This window comes from Rhinichthys klamathensis, unplaced genomic scaffold, assembly GCF_029890125.1.
Source record: "Rhinichthys klamathensis goyatoka isolate OS25496 unplaced genomic scaffold, OSU_Roscu_1.1 h1tg000230l_1, whole genome shotgun sequence".
Lineage (NCBI taxonomy): Eukaryota > Metazoa > Chordata > Actinopteri > Cypriniformes > Leuciscidae > Rhinichthys > Rhinichthys klamathensis.
Genome location: NW_026606754.1, coordinates 1,370,154 through 1,395,666, shown reverse-complemented (window position 1 = coordinate 1,395,666; position 25,513 = coordinate 1,370,154). Strand labels below are relative to the sequence as shown.

Here is a 25,513-nt window from a genome sequence, read left to right as displayed (position 1 = left end):
CCCAGCCTGAAGAACTCACCCTCCTCAAAGGTCACTCGTCCCCATCAGGATTAAGGTTGAGCCATTGAAGTCTACGTCTACAAATTGCCACATGCACACCTTTTGCAGTTCACTTAGGCCTATATGTGTCATTAAAACTTGTAATTAAAAAAATATATTAAAACTTGTGGTGCTAGTACCGCAGGAACGCCGTACATCTACATCCCATTATGCCTACTCTCTTACAATACAGTATGCGCAAAGCACTGTGTGAAATGAGTAGTATGCAGTATTTATAACATAGTACCCGAATGACATTCTGCCGGTGAAGCCGTGTGTCTGATGTCGTAGGTCACATGACATTGCCAGCATTCAGGATGTAGTATGTCTATGGCTGTGTTTAACTCTTCCCTTAAGGGGAATCCCCGCCGCCATTTTGAAGTGCGTTCAACTTCGTCAAGTGCATGAATGAGGGAAGTTTATTCGGACGAGTCTACTCAACATGTACACTTCAGGCAGAGCGTAGCTCTACCCCACACCACTCTAGTCTATGATATTAGAGATATACTGTAGAGTTATAACTCTAGTGTATATATTTAGAGTTACACACACACATATATATAGTTGTAGCTACTGTAGGTTGCTGTAGACAGTGTATAAAGGCTGCATGTGAATGTATTATGTATTTTCCTGCAGAGTCCGAGCCATGCTCACATTTTTTCTCTCCATAATAGCTTCAGAAATATTCAGTTTGCCCTGGAAATGTCGATCTCCAACATTTATGTTATCCGTGATGAGCTCAGCGGTGGGGTCTAAAGTCGAAACCTCGGCTCGGGAGCTCATACAATGCTCACAATGTGAACGTTTGACAGTTTCTATGTTTTACAGCGTCAGTGCGAGTCCGGGCCACTTATCAGTGCTCACGCTGTCCAGTTCCTCTAGAGTGACAGGCCGTTGAGAGGTGGCCCGTGGAGAATTTTGAGAGGTTCACAGATAGCTTGACGCGTCCTCCTCCTCCTGAGCTCTACAGCTCTGACATCCACCATGTTTTCACACCCTCATCACAACTCTGATGGAGATGCTGAAGACTTTGTGGAGAAGGTCGTTCAACTCAGGGGTGTTAAGTGTTGTTTCATTTTTAAGGAAGCGGGGGTCTTCACCTTCTTTAGTTCACTTGGAGATGTTTGATGGAGGTTATATAAAGGGAAAGGATGCATGTCAAGATGAAGCATATGCATTGGTTTGTGAGTCTGTGTGTGTGTGTGTGTCATAGCAAATGAGTCATGTTTTCATGTCAAAGAACATATCAACCATTATTGTGCATTCATGAAGTTGACATTTCAGTTTAATGTCCTATAGTTCCACCCCTCATGTTTGAGGTCATCTATGTCCTGTTCATTCAAATGATGTTTTTATGAAATGTCTTTATAATGCATTTTTTAATCAATATGTCTCCTCTTTTTCCTCAGGATGTGCCTTTTGAAGGACTAGCTTGATTTTGATGTTGACATTATACATGAATATTTGCTAGAGAAGAGATCAGTTAGCAGAGTATTGTGTTTTGTGAATCAACAAAAGAGGTTACTGATAACATTGACATGACTTATCTATGTATTGTTTTTCTAATTGATCTGTTCATTCTATATCTCATCCTGTGCATCCCTTGTGCAGGAAATCTTGTGCATTTGTTTCTCTCTCGCCCTCTTTTTCCCACTCCATACATTGTCTTTCTTCCGTACGATAAGTGTCAACAGAGAATTGTCATTTCAAAGCAGTGTCTTATCATACTTCTCTCAGATACCAGATAAATCTTTAAACGTAACCGTAAATGTTTTAGCTGGCAGATCTGAAATGAAAAAATCCTATACAAATCAGTTCTCGCTTGTTCCATCAGATCAGGCGTGTAACGTGTGAATGCGTTCTTACCGTGTAAAGGAGACGTTAAGCAGACAGTGGCACAGTTATTGCAAATAACATTGGGGGGTTTTTTGCACAAAAAAGCAAGTCGGTAATTTGCTGTGACCACATACATGCAAATAAGCGCATATTTAACAGGAGGGCTTGGATGCGAACGGGGGAAAACGCACTGGAGTGGTGTTTTGCGATTAGGCTTTCTCAAAGATTCTGAATTTTGATCTGCCGTATCCATGGCAACCTTCAATACAATACAGCATTTTGAGTCTCAGCCCAGCAGGCTCGTGTCTCTTTCATCTCGGTAGAGAGACCATTTTCTCTGCTTGTGTTCTCTTTTATATTATGTCATTAAAACAAATCTGAACTGATGCTTGATAGTTAAATGCCTGTAAAAAAATATTAAAGAAATAAGAAACGTTGTGATTTCTTTTAAAGGAATAGTTTGGCCAAAATTGAAAAAATCTTTTATTCTTCCTCATGTACTTCCAACCCCGTATTAGTCTTTCTTTCGGGAAACACAAAAGGAGATGTTGCAATAGATTGTCCGAGCTTCTGTTTTCCATATAACAAAAGTGAATGTTGATATACTGTATACATCAAACTTTATTATTTTCAATAGAACATCAACATTGTACACATATGTGACAAATTGTTTTGTAATACCATTCTTTTTATGGTTAAGTACTGGCAACCACAGCTCTCAGTTTTTTTTGTTTTGTTTTTTTTTTCCTTAAATTAAAGTTTAATGCCATAAAACCTAATATATTACTAACATATTTTTACGGTAAAGCACCACAGCTGCCATTGTTTTACCGTAAACTTTAGTTAAATGTCATTAAACCTAAAATATTTATACTGCTAACCAATTAACATGTTTACTGTTAAAATTAAGACCATTTTTTACAGTGTACTGTCAAACTTCAAAAATGTACTCATACAACTTGTGCACTATGTCTTCTGAAGTCATACAGCCATGTTAATTTAGTTTTAAAATGTAAGAAAATTTAGAGGTCACGTTATAAGAGAACCAATAGCATTTGGTGTCAATGATGCCAAACCTGTCGTGACGTCCAATTGCACCGAATTGTAACTGATTTTCAGTGAATAATAACATAAATTTGGTTCTGGCCTCAGAACACTAGCGCTTACAGTGTGTATGTATGGACTACTTTTGTGGTGCTTTTGGAGCTTGGCAGTGTAAAACAACATTCACTTTTGCCTAAGATGATTATGCGTTTCACAGAAGCAAAACAATGATATGGGATCAGAACAATCATATTAATTTTTGGCTGAACTAAAATACACGCCCCCCCCTCCCTCCTCCTCCCTCAATTGCTGCCCGTTTTAAACCCTTCGGTGTCTGTGTGCCACAGCAGTGAAGTCTAACAAGGCCATTAAATTTGCGATGAGCTCATCATTTAGGCCACTAAAGCGTGTTAGAGCCGCCTGCAATAGCCAGTTAGGTTCTGACCTTCCATATGGCTTCATCTGTTCATATCTGTTTTGCGCATACTGTTCATTACGAGAGACAAATGACTCGGCTGATATGAGATGCATCTCAGACTGTAATCGAGCTGGTGGCTGGTATCTGGGAGGACTGTGAGACGCATTGCTGTGTTGAATCGGGCCAGTGGGGGAGTGAGAGTTTAATGGTGGCCACTCTTGCAGACATACGAGATACTGGAGCCAAACCTGTGATGGTGTACATTCACGGCGGATCGTACATGGAGGGCACCGGGAACATGATTGACGGAAGCGTGCTGGCCAGTTACGGGAACGTCATCGTTATTACGCTCAACTTCCGAGTCGGCGTCCTAGGTAAGCACTTTTCGTTGTTATATAACTTTCCAGGAGCAGCCATTTTTAGCATATGTTTGCTAATGTCTGGGTTTAATTATTAAAACTACTATTTTTACGTTTACTTGAAAAATATGCTGAATGCTGCTTGTTGTGTCAGTAAATGCAAAACACTGAAGCAAGAGATTCAGTTGATTTAATGAATCAGCGGTATAAACGCTTCCCAAAGGTCAATCAGTTTGGCTTTTTGTCTTTTTTGTTTTGTTTTTGTTTGGCTTGAACAGTGTTGTGTTGATTCAGAAAAGCGTTATAGCCTACAAATGTAATGAATTATTATTGTTGTTATTATTACTTGTTAAAATCTGTGCAGAAAAATGTCCAGTCATCCAGTTATGCTTTTATATTTGAGACATAAGCACAATGAAGAGTGGTTTTTTTAAAGCTGATTCTGAACCCAAAATACATCCCAAAAAGAAGAGTCTTTGTTATACTGAAGGTCCTTTAGTAAGCGGTTGTTTAACAGATTATTTTATTTATACACACATATTGAAGCAGCAATCCTGGAGTAACCTGAAGTCAAATGTCTTGCTCAAAAGCACACTTCGTATAGTTCATGGCTGACTCCTTGCTGGATTTGAACCTACAACTTTTTGGAGACAAGACCACATCTGTTAAAGTGCAACTTTGCCGTTTTTCAACCCACTTTGTATTGTTACAATGTCGGTAGTATATGTAAATGAACAATGTTTACTCATTCCTCATGTTACCTGGATTGAGAAATTCAGCAAACGTCCGCCGGAGGACAAAACGCTCCTGGGCTTTGGGGAAAACGACAGATTATACTTCCATATTTCTGTATCCCCGCCCACGGACCGTCGGATCGACAGAGGGTTATTAACAGAACAGTTATTGTAAGAGTAGTTTTTCCACTAAAAATTCTATTGTACTACTGTATGTCTATGCTTTAAACAGGATTATGGTCAAAATTGAACACTCTTGCAACCAGCTTTACGTGACGGTGTTTTGCTTCGGGCGGAACTGGCAGTTTCTTTCGGTTTTTCCCTCCGTTTGCCTGAAACACTGTTCGTGCTCATCCAGTTTGAAACGTTGACTACATACACAGAGGTTTTTCAGATTTTCCATCTTTGCATTCTCTCCGTATTAACGATTCTTTGCAGCCTTTAGTTGCTGCCTTCAACACGCTGGATCCTTCACTGAAAACTGAAAGAAACCCGGAACAACACAAGTCGACACCATCCATTATGACTAAAAGTTTGCTATTTCCTACTAAAGCAAGGCGGTATTTCACACACTGGTGTGAAATATAGCAATTACTCACAGCCGTTAAATACTCGCAGGTTGCATTCGGCAAATATTTTACAAATGATGTTTTGCTAATGCTACAATCTCTACAGGTTGTGCAAGGAATGATGACAGCACTATGAACTTTGCATTTTCCCTTTATTAAAACACAGGACACCCCTCATTTGCCTGCTGCAGATGTAATTGAAATTCAGAGCAGACCGAACAATTCCAGGGAAGAAAAGTAAATAAATAATAGGATATTAATATGAAAAAGAGCCTCCTTTTAATTATGCAGCTTAAAGGTAAGAAGAGAGAATTATACGGTATGTAGAAGATTCCTCATTTAGCTTGTGGCTATTCTGACTTGCGAATGCTCCGTGAACATGGCTGTATGTAGGTTACAGGAGTTTGATGTAAAATTCATGTATTCATGCATGCCTGTGCCTTATTTGAGGATCACATAAAAGCAGTCTAGAATGAAAATAGCACTCGAGATGTGTGTGAATACAGTCTGGAAATTTGCAACACACTAACAACGATCAGCTCACCGAGCAGTCTTTATTCCCGAGCACTGTTTAATAAGTCTCGCTGGAGTTTTATCATCTCACTGCAGCGTTTCCACCTGTCCTGTGGATGTGATAATTATTGCCACTAAGTGTGGACCCTGTCTCTCCAGGGGCCCTATTTGGAGACTTTCGCATGTGAACTCCACACCATGTGGATGGCTGAGAACTCATTACTGGTTTAATATTTAATTACCAATGCCAGATCACCGGCGAGTCTTTCCTGCGGATGCTGCGTCTGGCTCTTTGTGACTGATGGGATATGTGAATATTGTGGCACTCAGATTTGATCAGACACAGAGTTCGGTCAGAGACAATTTGTTTATAGAAATCCTGTCTCATTGAGCATCGACTGGTGTGTGTGTGTGTGTGCGTGAGTGTGGGTAAGGCCGGGCTTGCTGGGACCCTTTAATGGCGTGTAATGACTCCTAGTCAAGGGGGAGTATCTTATATCACTGCTCTTTACAAATATAATTACTCACTGGCTCTCCAGAGCATGTCAAATTCCTTTTCTTGTGGGGAAAACTTAATTACTGTTTCCAGATGCATTAAATATTAACAATGGCCACCTCTCTTTTAAAGTCCATGGACCTTTGCCCTTTATCTTAGTAAGCCGGCGGAGCAGTTGCCGAATGTGATTTCAAAAAGATTTGAAATAATACTGGAGCTATGAAAAATATGGAATAAATCACCAGCATTTGGCTTTCTGTTTGGTTTTGTTATTATTATTTTGCGGTCTATAGATATGATTTTAAAGCAGTACATTATGGCTGTTTTAGAAGTGTTTGTCTTTTTCCAGAGCTCATAGCTCAAGGCAACAGGAATGTTTGATTGCTTTCCATTACATTTGCGGACTCAAATCCACATTGGACGATTTACATTTCAATGAACATCATCAGTATGGTTGTGCATATAGATAAAACGTGTATCTGCAGCAAACAGTGTGCATTTGTTCGCTGTCACGGGAGTCTAATTAAAAACATCATGTGTACGTGGCACAAGAAAGAGGATTTCAATGCATGGTTCTTCTGTGACTGGCTGGCACTGCCACATTGCAAATCAAATTCAGAAATTAACCATTCAGTCTTCTGCTCTTTATTCGTCAGATGATCTAAGGTATTGGTGCATAGATTTTCCACATCACTGACAGCTGTCTATGACTCCAAATGGTTTCCGATTAGATGCTGTGAAACCTTCTTAGCATTCAGAGTAAAATGTTGCATGTTCAGCTGTGATGTGAAATGAAATGTCACATGAATTCCTCAAGAGCTGTAGCAAAATCCCCTGGCAAATATATGTTTCATTTAGGTTTCATGCTCGAGATGCATTTCATGTAAAGAGGGAAATGCAACAGCGAAAGTGGCTGGGTCTTTCTCAGGAAACGGTGCAATTTGTGCCTGAATGTGTCGGGGTTTTAAAAAAAATTTATATAAATATAATTTTATTTTAAATGGTTATTGCTGAAGTAAGAAATTGTATTTCCCCACCTCAGGTGCAAAGTATGAAGGTGCAAAGTTTGAACCACCATCTAAATATTCAGATTAGTGGACAACAAATATGAACCCTAACGCTTCTTGATATATAGAATAGGCTGCTGTATATAACTAAAATAAATGTATAATCCATGGCACTTCACTTTCACACCATGTTTTGTGCCAACATACACACACGCACGTACACACACACTCAAACACACACACACACGCATGCAAAATTGATATTGGCAGTCTTACTGTAACTAGCAGATGTCATTGCACCACATCACATTATTATTTTCAGTTGGTAGGTTTGTACTTTGTGCCAAAAATGTTTTAAAATATCGCCTTTAAAAGATCACTTCTTATCACTTGATTTTTCTTCTTCTCACCATAATTAAATATTAAAGGAATAGTTAACTTAAAAAATGCTGTCATCATTTACTCACCCTCAAGTTGTTCCAAACCTGTACTAATTTCTTTCTTCTGCTGAACCCAAAATAAGGTATTTTGAAGAATGTCGGTAACCGAAATATCTTATTTTATGTTCAGCAGAAGAAAGAAATGCATACAGGTTCGAAACAAATTGATGACAGAATTTTCATTTTTAAGTTAACTATTCCTTTAAGCTTGGTTGAGGCCACTATAAATTAAATAATGCAGGTTTCATTTTGAAATTTTGAAAAATGCTGCCAGAGAAACTTCTGTTTGAATCGTCAGAAGAAAGCATGTAATAATGGGTCCATTCATTTCTAAGAAATGAAACAACTCTTTGTATGTTTACTGTTACTTTTTATCAATTTAATGAAAAATAAAAGTAATAATTAAAAAAAAAATCTTACTGACCCCAAAATATATCACCAAAGCTGCATTTATTTGATAAAAAAATTGCAAAATAATATTACAATTTAAAATAACTGTTTTCTATGTGAATATATTTTAAACTGTATTTCATTCCTGTGATCAAAGCTGAATTTTCAGCATCATTACTCCAGTCTTCAGTGTCACATGATTCTACACTGAACAAAATTATAAACGCAACAAGACTTTTCTATGTACACTAAAGGTCTATTTCTCTCAAATATTGTTCACAAATCTGTCTAAATCTGTGTTAGTGAGCACTTCTGCTTTGCCGAGGTAATCCATCCACCTCACAGGTGTGGCATATCAAGATTAGACAGCATGATTATTGCACAGGTGTGCCTTAGGGCTGGCCACAATAAAAGGCCACTCTAAAATGTGCAGTTCCCTTTCAAGGGAACTTCGAGCTGCGTCAAACGCTGCGGGAACGCCCCTGCGTTGTGCGTCATGAAGCACGTATGGAATCAGCCCAATGGAGAGATGAAACGTCATAGGCGGGTGACGTCATCGACCAGGAAACTATAAAGCACCCCAAAAACACAAGCGCATTAGCTTCTGTGCTTTCAGTCGCGCTACATGTGAATCTGTCCCTGTGTGATATTGTCTGTCTTACATACCCTGCACCACACAAACAATTTATCCCTATATATATATATTGAGAGATTATGGCGGACGAACAGCAGTTTAGAAAGTGTGTTCCTCCCTGCTCGCGTTATTTAACGAGCGGGGATACACATGATCTTTGTGTTGTTTGTTTGGGAGTTCAGCATGCCCAGTTTGCTCTCGAGGGAGCAGACTGTGAGCATTGCGAGCGTTTGCCGTTAAGGACGCTCCGCTCCCGCCGATCGCTCTTTGAGGAGAGCGGTTCGGTGCGCGCTCCCCGCGGTTCGGGTCCCGCTTCTGCCGAGGCAGAGCGGCGGCGCTTATCGTGGGGATCGCAGATGGATCTCACAGCGGGGTTTGAGACGGGCTCTGCCTTATCTCTCCCTTCACCTGTGAGATCCAGTGCCTCAGTCCCGGGTTCGGAAGCACGCGCTGCGGTTTCTTCCGCTCGGGTTGAGGCACCAATGCTGCAGCTATCCAGTTCTGAGGAACTTGATGTTGTTAGTGTTGAGGGAGATGTGGAGGATTCGCCACCCCACACTCCTGAGAGTGATGAGCTTATGGAGGTGTTAACAAGAGCTGTTGAAAAACTTAATATTGAATGGCCAGTGACTAGACAGGAGTCTGTTTCTAAATCAAAGTTGGATGAGAGATTTTTGCCGTCACGTGTGCAGCCTCCACGCCGGTGCCTGCCGTTTTTCCATGATCTCCACACCGAGGTGTCGAAATCATGGAGAAAACCGGTGTCATATAGAGTGTTTAGTCCCCAGACTTCTACATACGCTAATATTATGGGAGCCAAGGCTCATGGTTATGGTGCTTTGCCTCGTGTGGAAGAGACGCTTGCGAGCCATCTCTCCCCCGAAGCAGCATCATCTTTTAAGGCACCGGCATTACCCACCAAGCCTTTAAGAAACACTTCGGCTTTGGTGGGTAAAGCATATTCGGCAGCAGGTCAGGCTGCGTCATGTCTGCATACTATGTCAATCTTGCAGGCATACCAGGCTGATCTGCTAAGGGACATGAGTGAGAGTGAGGAGGTCAGTACTGACGTAGTTCGCGAACTGCGTCAGGCTGCTGATTTATCCCTGCGTGCCACCAGAGAATCGGCCAAATTAATGGGTCGTTCTATGGCAGCTCTGGTGGCCGCAGAAAGACATTTGTGGTTAAATCAGACTAATATTAAAGAGAGAGAAAAAGCTTTTCTTTTAGATGCTCCTCTTTCTCCCATGGGGTTGTTTGGTGATGCTGTGAATTCAGTTATCGATAAATTCCAAGAAGAAAAGAAACAAACTGCAGCTTTTAAAAAGTTTCTTCCCCTTAAAGTTCATGTCCCTGGGGCTGCTGGGCGGGAGCAGCCCCGGCCGTCTACGAGCTCATCACATAGAGCGCAGCAGAGGCAGAGTGTCGCGTCTCGTGCTCCCCCTGCTGGACAGTGGGCTCAGCCGCGACACTCTCAGCCGAAGCCTTCTCCCAGTAGAACTGATCTGAGGACAGTTATATTGGCTAAGAAGGCTTCGGCTAAGAAGAAGTCCTGACGCCAAGCCGTTCAGGATGCTGAGGGTGGTCCCCACCGAGGCGGAAAGGTGTTCACCTCTTTTTACGGTGCCCATTCCTCCTCGGTGCCCTCAGGGGCTCGTTCTGCCAACCCCGCCTTTATGCCGGGGCACAGACGATCCCAGCGAGCGCTTTCCCGAGGGACGCTCGCTCCCTCTGAGGAGGGTCTCAGAGCGGTCAGACCAGTTGTTCCCTGCCGGTGCGCCGTTACAGGGCGCTGCGTCTGCTGCTCAAGTTACACCAGAGGCCAGTCTCGAGAGGCTGGTACCCTTAGTAGAATTTCTGGCAGAGTGGAAAAGCCTTCCAAAAATATCTCATTGGGTCCTGCAGACAGTAGAAAAGGGTTATGCTATCCAGTTCAGGTGTCGTCCACCAAAATTCAGAGGGGTTCTGCACACAGTGGTGGGCCCCGAGCAGGCTCTGGTATTGGAACAAGAGGTGAAAACGCTCCTTCAAAAAGAGGCTATAGAACGGGTTCCTCCTCCCAGTTTGGAGTCAGGTTATTACAGCCGATATTTCATCGTTCCAAAGAAGGATGGGGGGTTGCGTCCAATTTTAGACCTGCGCATATTGAATCGCTCGGTAGGGAAGCTAAAATTCAAGATGCTCACTATCAAGCAGATCGTGTCTCAAATCAGGTCCGAGGACTGGTTTGTCACGATAGATCTGAAGGACGCATACTTCCATGTGTCCATCCTTCCACAACACAGGAAGTTCCTGAGGTTCGCCTTCGGGGGCGAGGCGTACCAGTACAGGGTTCTTCCGTTTGGCCTAGCTTTATCTCCCCGCACTTTCACGAAATGCATGGATGCAGCACTAGTGCCTCTGAGGCTTCAGGGCATTCGGATTCTCAATTACATCGACGATTGGTTGATTTTAGCTCAGACCGAGCAGATGGCGGTTCGGCATCGAGATGTCGTCCTCGCTCATATCAGAAAGTTGGGGTTGAGGCTGAACGCAAAGAAAAGTGTATTATCTCCTTCCCAGAAGACCACTTTTCTGGGTGTCGTTTGGGATTCGGTATCGATGCGGGCGCGACTCTCTCCGACCCGCATCGCTTCGATTCTCTCAGCTGTGAAACAAGTGAAGCTAGGCCAGCTACTCACTGTCAAGCAGTTTCAGAGACTGTTGGGTCTGATGGCAGCAGCGTCCAACGTTATACCTTGCGGCCTGTTGTACATGAGACCGCTACAGTGGTGGCTCAGGACCAAGGGATTCTCCCCGAGGGGAAATCCGCTCCGCACGTTCAAAGTCACGCGGCGCTGCCTTCGTGCTCTGGTCATGTGGAGAGAAACTTGGTTCCTATCCAAAGGTCCTGTGCTGGGGGCTCTTTGTCGTCGCATAACGCTAACGACGGATGCTTCCCTCACAGGGTGGGGGGCGGTCATGAGTGGTCGCCCAGCCCAAGGTCTGTGGCAGGATCATCATCTTTCGTGGCACATAAATTGTCTAGAGATGTTGGCTGTGTTTCAGGCTCTGAAACACTTCCTAACAGACCTGAGAGGCCATCATGTGTTAGTTCAATCAGACAACACGTCGGTGGTCTCTTATATAAATCATCAGGGGGGCCTGCGGTCTCGCCGGCTTTACAAGTTGGCCCGTCAGATCCTCCTGTGGTCCCAAGGGAAGCTACTATCTCTGAGAGCAATGTATCTCCCTGGGTATTTGAATGTGGTAGCAGACTCCCTGTCGAGGCAGGGGCCGAGGCCAGGGGAATGGAGACTCCACCCCGAGGTGGTGGAGCTCCTTTGGTTGAGTTTCGGTCGCGCCGAGGTGGACCTATTCGCTTCCAAGGAGACCACTCATTGTCATCGGTGGTTCTCCATCACTCTTCCAGCCCCCCTGGGGTTGGATGCTATGGTGCAGCCGTGGCCGAGGTCACGTCTGTACGCCTTTCCCCCGATTGCTCTGTTACCAGGAGTTCTGGAGAGGGTCCGCCGGGACGGGGTCAGTCTACTACTAGTAGCCCCGTTCTGGCCGGCCCGAGTATGGTTTGCGGACCTGATTTCTCTCCTGGACGGTTCTCCTTTGGAGCTCCCGGTCAGGAGGGATCTACTCTCCCAGGCGGGGGGCACGATACTTCACCCCCGCCCAGAATTGTGGAAACTGTGGGCTTGGCCTCTGAGGGGGCCCAGCTCATAGACTCCGGTCTCTCAACCGAGGTTGTTGAGACCATTCTTAACTCCAGAGCTCCATCCACGAGGAAGCTTTATGCCTTGAAGTGGAAACTTTTCACTTCTTGGTGTGGAGAACACCTGCAGGACCCAGTTAACTGCCCAGTGGGTGCAGTGCTGGAATTCCTGCAGGAGCGCTTCTCCACAGGGTTATCCCCCTCCACACTAAAGGTGTATGTGGCGGCACTAGCTGCTTACCACGTCCCTTTCAGTGGAGTTTCTCTTGGGAGACACCCGCTTATAACTCGTTTCCTCCGTGGCACTTTGAGGCTGAGGCCAGCAGTTCGTACGAGGGTGCCGACTTGGGATCTGGCCATTGTATTAGAAGGTCTTTCCCTAGCTCCTTTTGAACCTATCGAAGAAGTTCCCGAGAAGTTTCTCACTTTTAAGACTATCTTTTTGCTTGCTATCTCTTCACTAAAAAGAATCGGAGATTTGCAGGCTCTGTCGGTTTCACCCTCGTGCCTGGAATTTGCACCTGGCATGGTTAAAGCTTTTCTGCATCCTAGACCAGGTTACGTTCCTAAGGTTCCTACTAATATTGTTAGACCTACGGTTCTGCAGGCTTTCTGTCCTCCTCCATTTATGTCATCGGACCAGGAGAAACTTAATTCACTCTGCCCTGTTAGGGCATTAGACGCTTATGTCCACAGAGCTGCCCTGTGGAGGAAATCAGAACAACTTTTTGTATGTTTCGGGCCACCCAGGAAAGGGTGTCCTGCGTCTAAACAGAGAATGAGCAAGTGGGTGGTTGAGGCTATCTCACTTGCTTATGAGTCGGCTGGCCAGCCTTCACCTTTGGTTGTCCGAGCTCACTCTACCAGGAGTATGGCTGCTTCTAAAGCTCTTTTGTCGGGGGTTTCCCTGAGTGATGTTTGTGATGCGGCTGGATGGTCTTCACCGCATACTTTTATTAAGTTCTATGACCTAGACTTAAGCTCTACCCCTGGGGCACAGGTGCTCTCGTCCTCTGTGCGCTAGTCTCACATGACGGTCATTTGGTCCTATGGCGATGTGGGTATTCGCGTTCCCGCAGCGTTTGACGCAGCTCGAAGTTCCCTTGAAAGGGAACGTCTCGGTTACGTATGTAACCCTAGTTCCCTGATAGGGAACGAGACGCTGCGTCGCTCCGCCATACTCCCGGCACTCCCGTTAGCGCTTCCTTCAAGCCTATCAGAAGCTAATGCGCTTGTGTTTTTGGGGTGCTTTATAGTTTCCTGGTCGATGACGTCACCCGCCTATGACGTTTCATCTCTCCATTGGGCTGATTCCATACGTGCTTCATGACGCACAACGCAGGGGCGTTCCCGCAGCGTTTGACGCAGCTCGAAGTTCCCTATCAGGGAACTAGGGTTACATACGTAACCGAGACGTTTTATCACACAGCACAAAGCCACAGATGTCGCAAGTTTTGAGGGAGCGTGCAAATGGGATGCTGACTGCAGGAATGTCCACCAGAGCTGTTTCCCATAAATTGAATGGTCATTTCTCTACCATAAGCCGTCTCCAAAGGAGTTTCAGAGAATTTGGCTGTACGTCCAACCGGCCTCACAACCGCAGACCGCATGTAACCACACCAGCCCAGGACCTCAACATCTAGCAACCAGCCACCTGGACAGCTCCTGCAACAATCGGTTTGCATAACCAAACAATTTCCGCACAACCTGTCGGAAACCGTCTCAGGGAAGCTCATCTGCATGCTCGTCGTCCTCATCGGGGTCTCGACCTGACTGCAGTTCGTCATCGTAACCTACTTGAGTGGGCAAATGCTCACATTCTATGGCGTCTGGCACTTTGGAGAGGTGTACTCTTCACTGCGTGAGGCAAATGGTGGTCACACCAGATACTGACTGGTTTTCGGACCCCCCAGTACAGTAAAACTGCACATTTTAGAGTGGCCTTTTATTGTGGCCAGCCCTAAGGCACACCTGTGCAATAATCATGCTGTCTAATCACCATCTTGATATGCCACACCTGTGAGGTGGATGGATTATCTCGGCAAAGGAGAAGTGCTCACTAACACAGATTTAGACAGATTTGTGAACAATATTTGAGAGAAATAGGCTCTTTGTGTACATAGAATAAGTCTTAGATCTTTCAGCTTATGAAAAATGGGGGCAAAAAAAAAAATTTGTTCAGTGTAATATGATGATTTGCTGCTCAATCATTTTTTTTTAATATATTATAAATGTTTAAAATACTTCATATTTGTCATACATTTTCTTCAGGATTTTTATAGAACAGCTTTTATTTTAATAGTTTTTTGTAATTATGTAGTCTTTATTGTACTTTTGATCAATTTAATGCATCCATGCTGAATAAAAGTATTAATTAAAGTATAAAACAAACAATGACCCCCAAAAATAGTATACCATCTATCAATTCATGAGGACTCAAATGGGACCGTTTTCTGAGAATTACTGTACTTATCTATAAAGTTTTGTGTATTCTGACAAATTTTGCGATACGATTAAAATTGTGACAAATGTTTTATTCATGCGTGCTGAAAAGTGATGAGGGGAGAGATTCAGAAGCCATTTTTCTGTGAAACAAAGTCTGTGTGCTCAGAGAGACAGACACCCGATTAAATTATGAAAAACATGGAAAGAAATTAGAGTTGTTCTAATCAAATGAGAATGAATCAGAAAGAGGGGAAAAAAAACATACTCTGAAATCAATTTATAGGACAAGTTAAAAAAATGAAATGCCCAAAGGCTGAAATAAATCGAAGATGAAATTCTGCAAATGTTTGGCCTGTGAATGCGGTGGCTGCCCAGAAGCAAACGATGAGGTCGTGGAGTTCTCTCGCGATCTGCAAACTTTTCCCAAGTGCAATCAAATGTCTTTTCAAAAGTTTGAACGAAGACAACAGAATCATCAAGGTTGTTAGAAACTTTGCGCTCCAGCATTCCCAGGAGTCTCTGGTGTTCCTCGGGCAGTTTTGATTTACCTCCAGGGCCTGCCGGTTTCAGTGCTTACGCCTTTTGGCCTTGTGGGTAAAATAAATTACACAGAAACCTCAGTAAGAACCACAGTCTCTTTATCCAAACCTGACCTCTGGGTTTGAGGGATTGATCTTCAGTATGATGGCTGCTGTCAAAGTCTCGTTCGAGTGCTGTGACATTTGGGTTCTTCCTGGCCTAGTTTTCCACAATTGAGAGATTTGTCAACAAGTGAGACAGACCGTGTCGCAAGAAACTGTCTATCGATCACACAAGCCACCAACTTTTTTAGAGCTCCTGCTACTCACTGTGCTGTGCTTTGCTTTGCATATACATTTGAGTGTCAAACCAGTATGGATAATACACAAAACAACAGTACGGTTTTATTAAGTAGACATTCTGCAGATGCTTTTATTCATAGCAACCGATAGTAGTCTTTATGTCTCCTTGGATATCTTGCTCAAAGACAAAATAGTAGTCACAGGAACAACTAGAACTGTCATGCCTGTTCACAATGACAGCGATTGATTCACTGAAGGTCTACAAGTTGCAGTGCAGTTGTTTTCCAGCAGACGTTCTTACGTTCCTTTGGTATTCAACTGGCCACAGATCAATTTCTCCATATCTGATCACCTCGTTGCTGCACATTTCTGTCAGTGTGAATGGCCCTTTCTGGTCTAGAGACTTGACTAATAGTTAATTCCCATAGGCTAGAGTTTGAAATTAGCATGTTGGTGAAACGGATTGCAGTTCATCCGTACGGATCAGGCCCCGCGGTTCGGCACGCATGTGATTCGCGGATTAACTGCTAAATTTAATCATCAAAGAGTGAAAGTTTATAATTTGGACGTGTTTTGTCTTGCCAATTTACACATTCGGTAACACTTTACTTGAAGGGGTGTGCATAAGACTAACATGACACCTTCATAATCATGACATGACACATGTTATGAATATGAAGGAAGTTTTATGCATGTTTGTGACAACTGTCATTAAGTGTCATTCGCTCAATTATGACATTTTTATTGCAAATATGACACTGTTTGAGATGTCTTTGTTATGACACCTTGACATAAACCATAACATCATAACCTGTCAGTGTCTTTGTCATGACAACTTGACATTACTAAGACAACACAACCTGTCATAAACATGACATAGCAGATTAATTATCAAGCTTAAGAAACCACTTAGCTTTATTGGTTAACATTACATTAAACTGTCAAGTGGTTGGTTTTGACATTGGCTGTCATGAGGCATTATAACTGTTTAATGACAAATTCAATTTGTACCACTGTAGTTGAGGTCACGAAAAATATTCATGACACAGTTATAATGGCCTTATGACAGCCAATGTCAAAACCAACCACATGACAGTTTAACTTAATTTAATGTCAAGTTGTCATGACAAAGACACTGACAGGTTATGATGTTATGGTTTATGTCAAGGTGTCATAACAAAGACATCTTAAACAATGTCATATTTGCATTCAAAATGTCATTATTGAGCGAAAGACACTTAATGACAGTTGTCATAAACATGCATAAACCCTACTTCATATTCATGACATATGTCATGTCATGGTTATGAAGGTGTCATGTCAGTCTTATGTACACCCCTTCAAGTAAAGTGTTACCACACATTCAAACAATTTTAAACGCGGAAGAAGAGGCGAAAGTTGGGATTCACAGCTGCACAAACACCTGAAGTCCACGCAGAGAGAGAGAGAGAGAGAGAGAGAGAGAGAGAGAGAGAGAGAGAGAGAGAGAGAGGCACATTTCAGACAGCGCTCGAACACCGAATTGATTCCTCTTTCGCGTTACCTTACCCGAACGGTCACATAAACTCAAAATTATGTCAAAATACTTGTCTAAAAGTCTTGGCAAGTATTCTCTTGTTTATGTCATAAGTGAACAGTTGAGAAAGAAAACGGATGTTTGTCAGTTTTTTCGAGCATAAATGAAAATCAAAGTTACACCAACCCCACCATATATATACGTATATATATATATATATATATATATATATATATATATATATATATATTTTGCTGACCCGAAAAATGATCTGATCCGTGGCTAAAAAAAAACGTAAATGATCCGAACCGTGAATTTTGTGATCCGTTCCACCACCATTAATGAGACAATATTTCAATAAGCATAAAAATACATAGCAACAAAAACTGAATTATTCAACGCTTTGCAGTATTGAACGAAATGTCTAGTTTTGCATTGTTTTTCAACGAGCTTGTTCCAGTGGCTTTTGGTATTGTCTTTTCTGTGAAGGATACTTGCTATACTGCCTTAGAACTTGACCAAACCAAGCCTCTCATTTCGACAGGTCTTAGTAATGGGAGCGAATCTATAATTCCTTGAAATGCTGTCCAGGCAGCTCACTGGGTTTTATAATAGAGCTTCTGTTTTCCAGAGTTGCAAATATCTTCAGGTTTCTTATAAGCACTATACAAGCCACGACACGCCATGGTTTATAGCCTTTATTTTTCACTTATGTTGGAAAGAGACCAGCCGTATATGTCTTTCTTTTAGAAGAAACTGACGCGTTTTTTTTTCAGGGCGAACAAAACCTTCGAGTGACAGGGAGCTCTAAGTGATGTGCTCCTCGGGTTGTTTTTTTCTTAAAGAGAGATGTTCATTGATGGTTAAGGGCCAAGAATCTTTGCCTCTTGGCCAAACTTTGCATCCATCATGCATGAGGTGACATTTTGCTGAACTCTAAATCTTGTTGTATCTTTTTTTTTTTTTAGAACTGGATTCTGTGTTAAAGTATAAATGGCGACTGGGTGAAGAATTCTCTTCCTCTGGTCAACGCATTAAGATCATCTGTCTTACAGTAGGCGTATTGGCTGGGGAATATGTCCCAACAAACTTTGCAAAGATTGTTGAGTTCGGTATGAAGCAGTTCTTCTATATTCCTGAGATGTTACAAACCCAAAGGCACAACCCAGGCTCATTGGAAAAATGTGGTTCTGCAGTCATGATTCCTGTCTTGTGTTACACTTGTCTTGTGTGTCTTTTGTCATTTCCTGTCTTGTGCTAAGTTTTGTATTCCTATGTAGTTTTTCATGTTGAAACACAAGGGCTATAAATACACAGGGGCAAACAAGCTTAACTAGATAATGCAACGCATTCTCATCCTTTGGCGTCATATAGGTGACGCCATATGACATTTCGTCGAAATCTTACGCACATGGCATCCTTTAGCGTCAATATAACACACACTGTTATGGGTAGGTTTAGGTCTGGGGTAGGGTACGGTTATGACGCCTTGGGATCTGCGTCTCATATTGACGCTAAACGATGCCATGTGCGTCGGATTTAGACGAGCGTCACCTGTATGACGCCTTGGGTTCTGCGTCTCATATTGATGCTAAAGGATGCCATGTGCGTGAGATTTCGACGAAATGTACAAAGCGTCACATGTATGACGCCAAAGGATGAGAACGGGCTGGATAATGAGGAAACAAAATACACCTGGGAAGACGAATCAACATGAAAAACTACATAGGACTACAAAACTTAGCACAAGACAGGAAATGACAAAAGTACACACAAGACAAGTGGAACACAAGACAGGAATCATGACAATATTACTTTTCTTCTTGCACATTTTGCGACACTTTTAAAGTATTCATTTTCCCCCGAAACAGATGATGGCCACATTTGGTAACACTTTATTTCGATGGTGTACTGTAGATATTCTATTAACTATAAGTAGCTTTGCAACTACGTCAGCTAGCAGTCATTCGAGTATTAGTAGATTGTCTGCTTAGTATCTGCTAACACTTTATTTTTGATAATCCCTCAACAGACATTCTACAGACTGTAAGTAACTTTAAAACTACGTCAACTTATTCTACTAACCCGAACACATAACTCTATCCTAACAGTCTACTCCAGTCAAATAAAGTTTTACTATGTTGAATATATCATTTCAATATAATTTTCTGAAGCAACAATGCCATTTTAGCTTGTTTTACAAGTACTTGAGCTCTTTTATCGCGACTCTTGTTTCACGCGACTTGAACCCGTGCTTCACATTCCCAGGTGAGCTACAGAGCAAGTTTACTACGGTAGAAAAGCCACACAATCGGACCTGATTATATGATGCAAACGTCAAAATGTAGCCTAGAAATCTAGACGCACCCTGGCGGCAGCAAAAATTATTTTGCAGCAAAGTGTGGTCTGGCAACTCTCCGTTGGCTTCTCGAGCTGGAAAAACCAAACTCTGGTCAGGCCAATCACATCGTGTATAGAGTTGGTGGGCGGGCTTAACAATGACGGCAGAGATGTGACGGTTCCGCGTGATTTCCATAGGTGATTTCCCTGCTAACGTTACTTGAAAACAAAGAAGATGCTGCTGGCGAACAGCGGTCTTTCGAATCGGATTTGGCCGCGACTCTGGAGGACTTGGAGTTAAGAGAACGTAACTTAAGTCATTCTTAAAAAAGGAAGATGTGTTCGGAGTTTTGACGATCGGATAGGGGCGGCAAAAGTTTAATATATCAACTAGCTCCGCTGGTGGGAAAACGCATGGGACTCACTCAGCCACAGCAGTTCGTTGCTCTGGTTGGTTGTAGCGCTGTCCTATTGCGTGCCGAGAGATATTGAAAGACAACCGTTTATCCCGCCCCTCGGATTGAGGTTTGTCAATTGTGAGTTCCCAGACCTAACATCTTGATGTAGGTCTGGCTTGCCAGGCTAGTCAAAATGTATATCTTTTATAAATCATGCACTACATGGTACAGCTGTTTCAAAGTCATAAAGTCGGAACCGTACAAAATCAGGTCTTGATTAATCGGTAATCTGCTCCTGTACTCGTAATTTAGTGTGAAAAGGAATAAAAGTTGTTGCCGTTTTACTGCCTCTATAGTGTTTATTTGCCTAGTGTTTATTGATCTTTGTTTCGACCCCCTCTAGAGCAGATCAGGTCAGCTGGAGGCAAACATGTGTATAAATGTCTTTTTAAAGTTCAGTTCTTCATCTATCAGGCTTCTTGTTTACAGTCTGTTGCCGATATCTCTGGCGATCCATTACTTCATTTGATTTGACGCTCACGCTGTGGCGTTGCTTTTTCTTCCTCTATTCCTGGCAGTCTTGAGCCCTGCTCAGCTCATTCGTCTTCTACCATGAGGGAGGGTTTGTCCATCATCAGGTGTGTTTGGGTCAGAAATGATCTGTCTGGAGAGACTTATATTGGCTCTCCGGCCAACTCTCGCTACTCGTCTTGTCAAGTGATTAATCATGCTTTGGCGAGTGAAGGAACCAAGGCCAGCTGTCTTAACGCATGTAGGAGGCAATATTCTCCACATTGTGTCGGCTGAAATGAGGAAGGTGGGCGAGGAGGACCGGCAGAGAGGTGTGAAGTTGGGAGCCATGAGAGTGGAGGTGGGCGCCCAATCCACTCGCTTCATGTGACTCGACAAAAGAGAAACTCAAAAGCACATGGAAAAAAACTTTGCAGAGTAGGTGTGATTATTGCCATGTGCCTCTTGTGAATGAAAAGCCTGTCGGAATTGGTCACAGGACGTTTGAATTTCTAAAGTGTTGCTAGTTTAGAGGCAATGCTAATTCAGAGAAACCAACGCCGCTCGCATGTAGAGTGGGAGGGATATCGGAAGGGATGAATTGAGCAACCAGTATGTGAAGACTGAACTTGGTGTGAAATCCTATATCATTCATGCAGGATTAGAACCAGGAAACGGCTTTGTGAAGATTTGGTACGGAAGGTTTTATGGAGGTATCTGATGTTAGAGTGGGAAATCTTTCTAAGGCATTGGGAAACTGTGGAACTCATTTGACATTTCTGAGAGCTGTGGAGACGTGTCATCTTTACAGTAATACACCATGCTAAAATACCGCAGTGTGCACATGAGAGCTGCCCACCGAAACAGCATTCAAAGGCTCTGTAGACGCACTGCCATCAGGAGGCCTGGCCCAGACCCACAGTCATCTGCAGATTTTATTTACATTTGAGGGAAAATCTGGGGTATTTTTCAGAATGGATTTACGCTTGGTAAAATGTTTACTGCCGTCTTACTGAAAGCATAATCAGATTAACTAAAATATTTAATAAGCAAACACACAAGGGATTTGTGGAATTTTATGAATGACAGCAGGAACGGATTGTAAATAGACAACACTGAATCTTGTGGGGCGGCCTAGTCGTTAATCCTGCATTTATATACAAATTTAAAGAGAGAAAGAAGTGAAGACACTGACTGTTAGTATTTCAGTATAATATTTCAGCTCCAATCCATTCTGAATCTGCGCTGTTTACATTAGATCTGTGAGACCTAGTTAGTCCAAGTTACAGATTCAACAACTTTATATTTTAGCATTAAGTGAGAGAGTGAATCTGCTCGAGAGCGTTGAGATGTTTAATAGTAGTATTTATAGTTGTGTAATGTTTTGAGGGTACTGCACATTGCCATTGTCTAATAAGTACATTAATTGGTAAAACATTATAATAATGGACCGTCATTAATAGGTAACAACGTAGGACAAATGAGGAGTACTACATTAACACTTCAGCTACTACTATTACCTAATATAGAAACAAGATTAACTAATCAGTAAGTAATGGTGAATGTAGGACTGAGATTTGATTGAGAACGATATTAGCCTCATAAAGAACTACTAACTACCAATGAATAACTAACAACATTACTATATATATATACACACTATATATGAAACATGAGCATTTGGCTTTTTTTTTACTCTGAACATGGTCTTAAAATGCATATTCTACTTTTTTTTCTTTCTTTCTTTCTTTCATTCTTTATTCCACTTTATAAATAAGTACTATTATTGCAATAACCCAGTCCAGTTCACATGAGGCTCACTGCAAGGATTCAGTGAGATATAAAGGATTATTTTGAGTTCAGGAGCTTGAAGGAAGAGTCATCCACTGTATGTGACACTAAAACCTCCTTATGATCTGATCTAGAAAAGTATATCTGTATGTGTCAGACCTTAAATATAAAAATAATAAAAAGTAATTATTTGTGAAACCTATTGGAAGCCCTCTCTACTCAAATGTTACTGCGTCACTCTTCAGGATCTACGTGGATCATTATAAAAAAAAAAAAAAAAACATTTGTATAGTTGTATAAATCTGCAGAGTAACTTGATAACATTTAAGTAATAAGGGATGCATTTTATGAAAAGTTATTTATTTGTGTGCATGTGCAGTCATAAGCGCACGTCTCCAGATACTGACTGTTTCTATTCCAAATGGAGATTGTAATGGCAGCTGCAGTGAAGCAATGACTTTTTCAATCATACATTGGCTCTTATATTTAGAAGGCGGGCCATTTCGTTTTGCACTTACTTCCATTCATGGTAATATGGTAAAGTCTTTGATATTACTGTAATTAGACTGTAACAAGGACACTTTAAAATAAAGTGTAGCCAACCATTTCTCTGCTGGTGTCACCGTTGCCCTATGCAAGCTTTGATTGATTTCACCAAGCCTATTCAAAGCATTGACTACAACACTTGAGGCTGCTGCCCTTGCTGTTATAAGGGTTACAGACGCACTGTTTTGTGTTAACTTGCAAAAATGAAGTTGTCTAATCAATTTTATGATTGGGTGAGTCGGGTAAGATGAACCAGTTTTCACTGTTACTCTCACTGTTACACTGTTACAGGACAATGGGAAAACTAATATACCTAATTTCATTTATACTTTGTATTTTAATGTACCGGTATGTTGCCATAGTGGGGGATTATAAAATGTGTTATAATCCAATTACAATTGTTAAAGTCCCCCTGGCCTGTGGTCAATAATTTTATCCTTTAAAACTAATCTTTGATCATCAAAATGACATATTTAAAAAATATATTCATGCCCTGAAATAGCTTGAATGCAATTCGACACCCTTGCCTCATTCAGTATACGCGGATCTGTGAATATGCAAATGAGCCCCGCCTCCACTCACTCACAGCCGCTCAGAGATGCACTCACTCAACTTCCTGAAGTAAACGCTGCACAATGGTATCGCTCTTTACAACGTCAGACACATAACGGTAATTAATATGATTCGCCTTTTGCTTGACTGTTATCAAACAGATAATAATGTGTTTCTAATGTTTCACAAACCATGTTCCCGTTCGCCATCTCAGTCTAACAATCATCAGAAACGCTTTGAACAACTCAGAATATCAGTGAACAAAAGCATATTGTTCATTATAACATCGTAATATAAATCATACTGTACACCCGCTATATTGCTAAATCTACCCGATTTTTCATATCAACAGAAATATATACCAGGATAACCTGCTTCTCTCGAGACTTCACTGCTAGTTCGCTGTTAATGATATGCTAAAGCCCGCCGGCACGTTGATCTGATTGGTTACAAGGTCGTTTGTGATGTCAGAAACACCAGCGATTTCAAACCGTGTTTTTGAGACTGTCTTTGGTTCACTGCAGTTTTAAGCAGAAAATACTCAGCAATGCTGTCGACTTATGAATTTACACATGGTTTGTCTAAAAGCATAATAAAAACACCACATAGACATATAAACAACATTAAAAGCTGGATTTTAACCACAGGGGGACTTTAAAAATTCAATTTTAAATATGTGCAGTTTCTATAAAAACCTTATCACAAAAGACACTTTTACTTTGACTCACTTTTACCCAGAATCACTGTAGTGCAGAATATGTATTTTTGTGCTTATTAGAGTTGGTTACAGTATCTTAGAAACATGCTAACATCAGACTACTGGAATCAAGTGCAGATTCTATTGCATGCTTCGCATGAAGAGCGTTATTTTTGTAACAGTTGTCAGGTCATTCCCGGATGCTGTTGAATAGCTGTTAGGATTCTCCCGAGAATTGAATTGCCTCCATAGGTAGTAGACACTGAGTCAGCTGTCTCAGTTTTTGGGAAAGAGCTATGATATGGTTTCTCAGTTCCCTAATTTATAATAGCCTACCTCTTTATATTGAGCACACGCATGAGAGTTGAAAATCCCATTGCACAGTGTAAATATCGTCATGGTTTAAGGTTTTTCCCAATACATACACTCAACTCCCTGAGGAGAAAATAAGGCTAGTGTGTGCTAATGAATTCGAGTGCAGTGTTTGACTACAGTAGCTTCAGGTGTTCTGTGACATTCTCTCTGAGAAAATGCCTGTCAAACATTTCTCCCTCCCGCTGAGTCGTGGTTTGAATACCTGCATAAATAGCTTAGCTACCTCTGATCTGCTCGCTTGTAAACGGCTAATGCTAGTTTGGTGCTGCTAGCTTGTCGACCTTCAAAGCCATTATGATTTACAGTGGCTGGTGAAGCTGATCAACACTTGTGCTAAGCTACAGCACGCTACAAAGATATCTGTGAACGAACACCATCCTGGACGGGGGCGTTTCGGGGCTTTGAGATTCGCAGGGTAGGACTGTAGCTAATAAGCCTACTAGCATATTTGACTAGGCAATTTCTGAGGCCTCTAAATAATCAACATGATCAAAACTTTTCTGTCATGTGATTGATAGTTTATACTTTTTTCAGCAAGCAATAGTAAATAATATTAAATAACTAATAATACAAAACTTCAGGTCTTGGTAGATATCTTTTTTTTATGATTTTATATATTATTAGAAATATTTCAAGATAAAGCACCATAGGTTTACATGATTATCCATATATAATTTTTCTGAAAAATCATGTTGAAATTTGAGTATCAAATCAGGCCTTTGAGGAAGGTTTATTTGTTCATCTCTCAATCATCACTGTGTTGCATTATATGTTTTAAAACTACAGAGATTTGATCATAAAACTAAGCATTTAAATATCATCTTACTAAGACATATTATTGGCAGATATAGAGAGAGGACTGATATTTGTATGCATTTCATGTAAGAAGTATGCTATACTGTTATAAAGATCTCTTTGCTTTACATTACAAGCTATCATAATTTAATCTTGATTTTTTGCCATATAACTATTAAAATCTGCACCAAATTGCATATTTTGAGCCTCTGAATAAAATTCCTTGGATAAAACTCCTTGAGTGTGAGCTTCATATTCTCACTATATCATCAGACTATATGAGCCAAAAAAGACTGTGTATCAAACATGATACTTAACAACAATGAACAAACACATTTTCAAGGCAAGGCAAGTTTATACACTATGGAAATTCAAAGTGCTTTACACAGAAAGGAATTAAAATCACAAAATAAAAGCAAGGAAAATTAAGACAGTTATAAAAGCAATTAAAAGTAAGAAGATGATACATAGGTAATACATACACAAACTTTTATAGAAAATACATGCTCAAATATTTTGTTTAAAGCGTTTCATTTTTAAAC

At 41.5% G+C, this 25,513-nt stretch overlaps 1 protein-coding gene across 3 annotated transcripts in view; it reads left to right on the top strand.

Annotated features, from left to right (window-relative positions):
• The window catches only part of nlgn3a (neuroligin 3a), a 238,617-nt gene that overhangs the window by 87,133 nt on the left and 125,971 nt on the right, over positions 1-25,513 (top strand). For all 3 annotated transcript variants that reach the window (XM_056265197.1, XM_056265196.1, XM_056265195.1), the window contains one exon: positions 3,562-3,711. In XM_056265197.1, the coding sequence (XP_056121172.1) occupies positions 3,562-3,711 (150 nt within the window). The remainder of the gene's footprint in view (positions 1-3,561; positions 3,712-25,513) is intronic.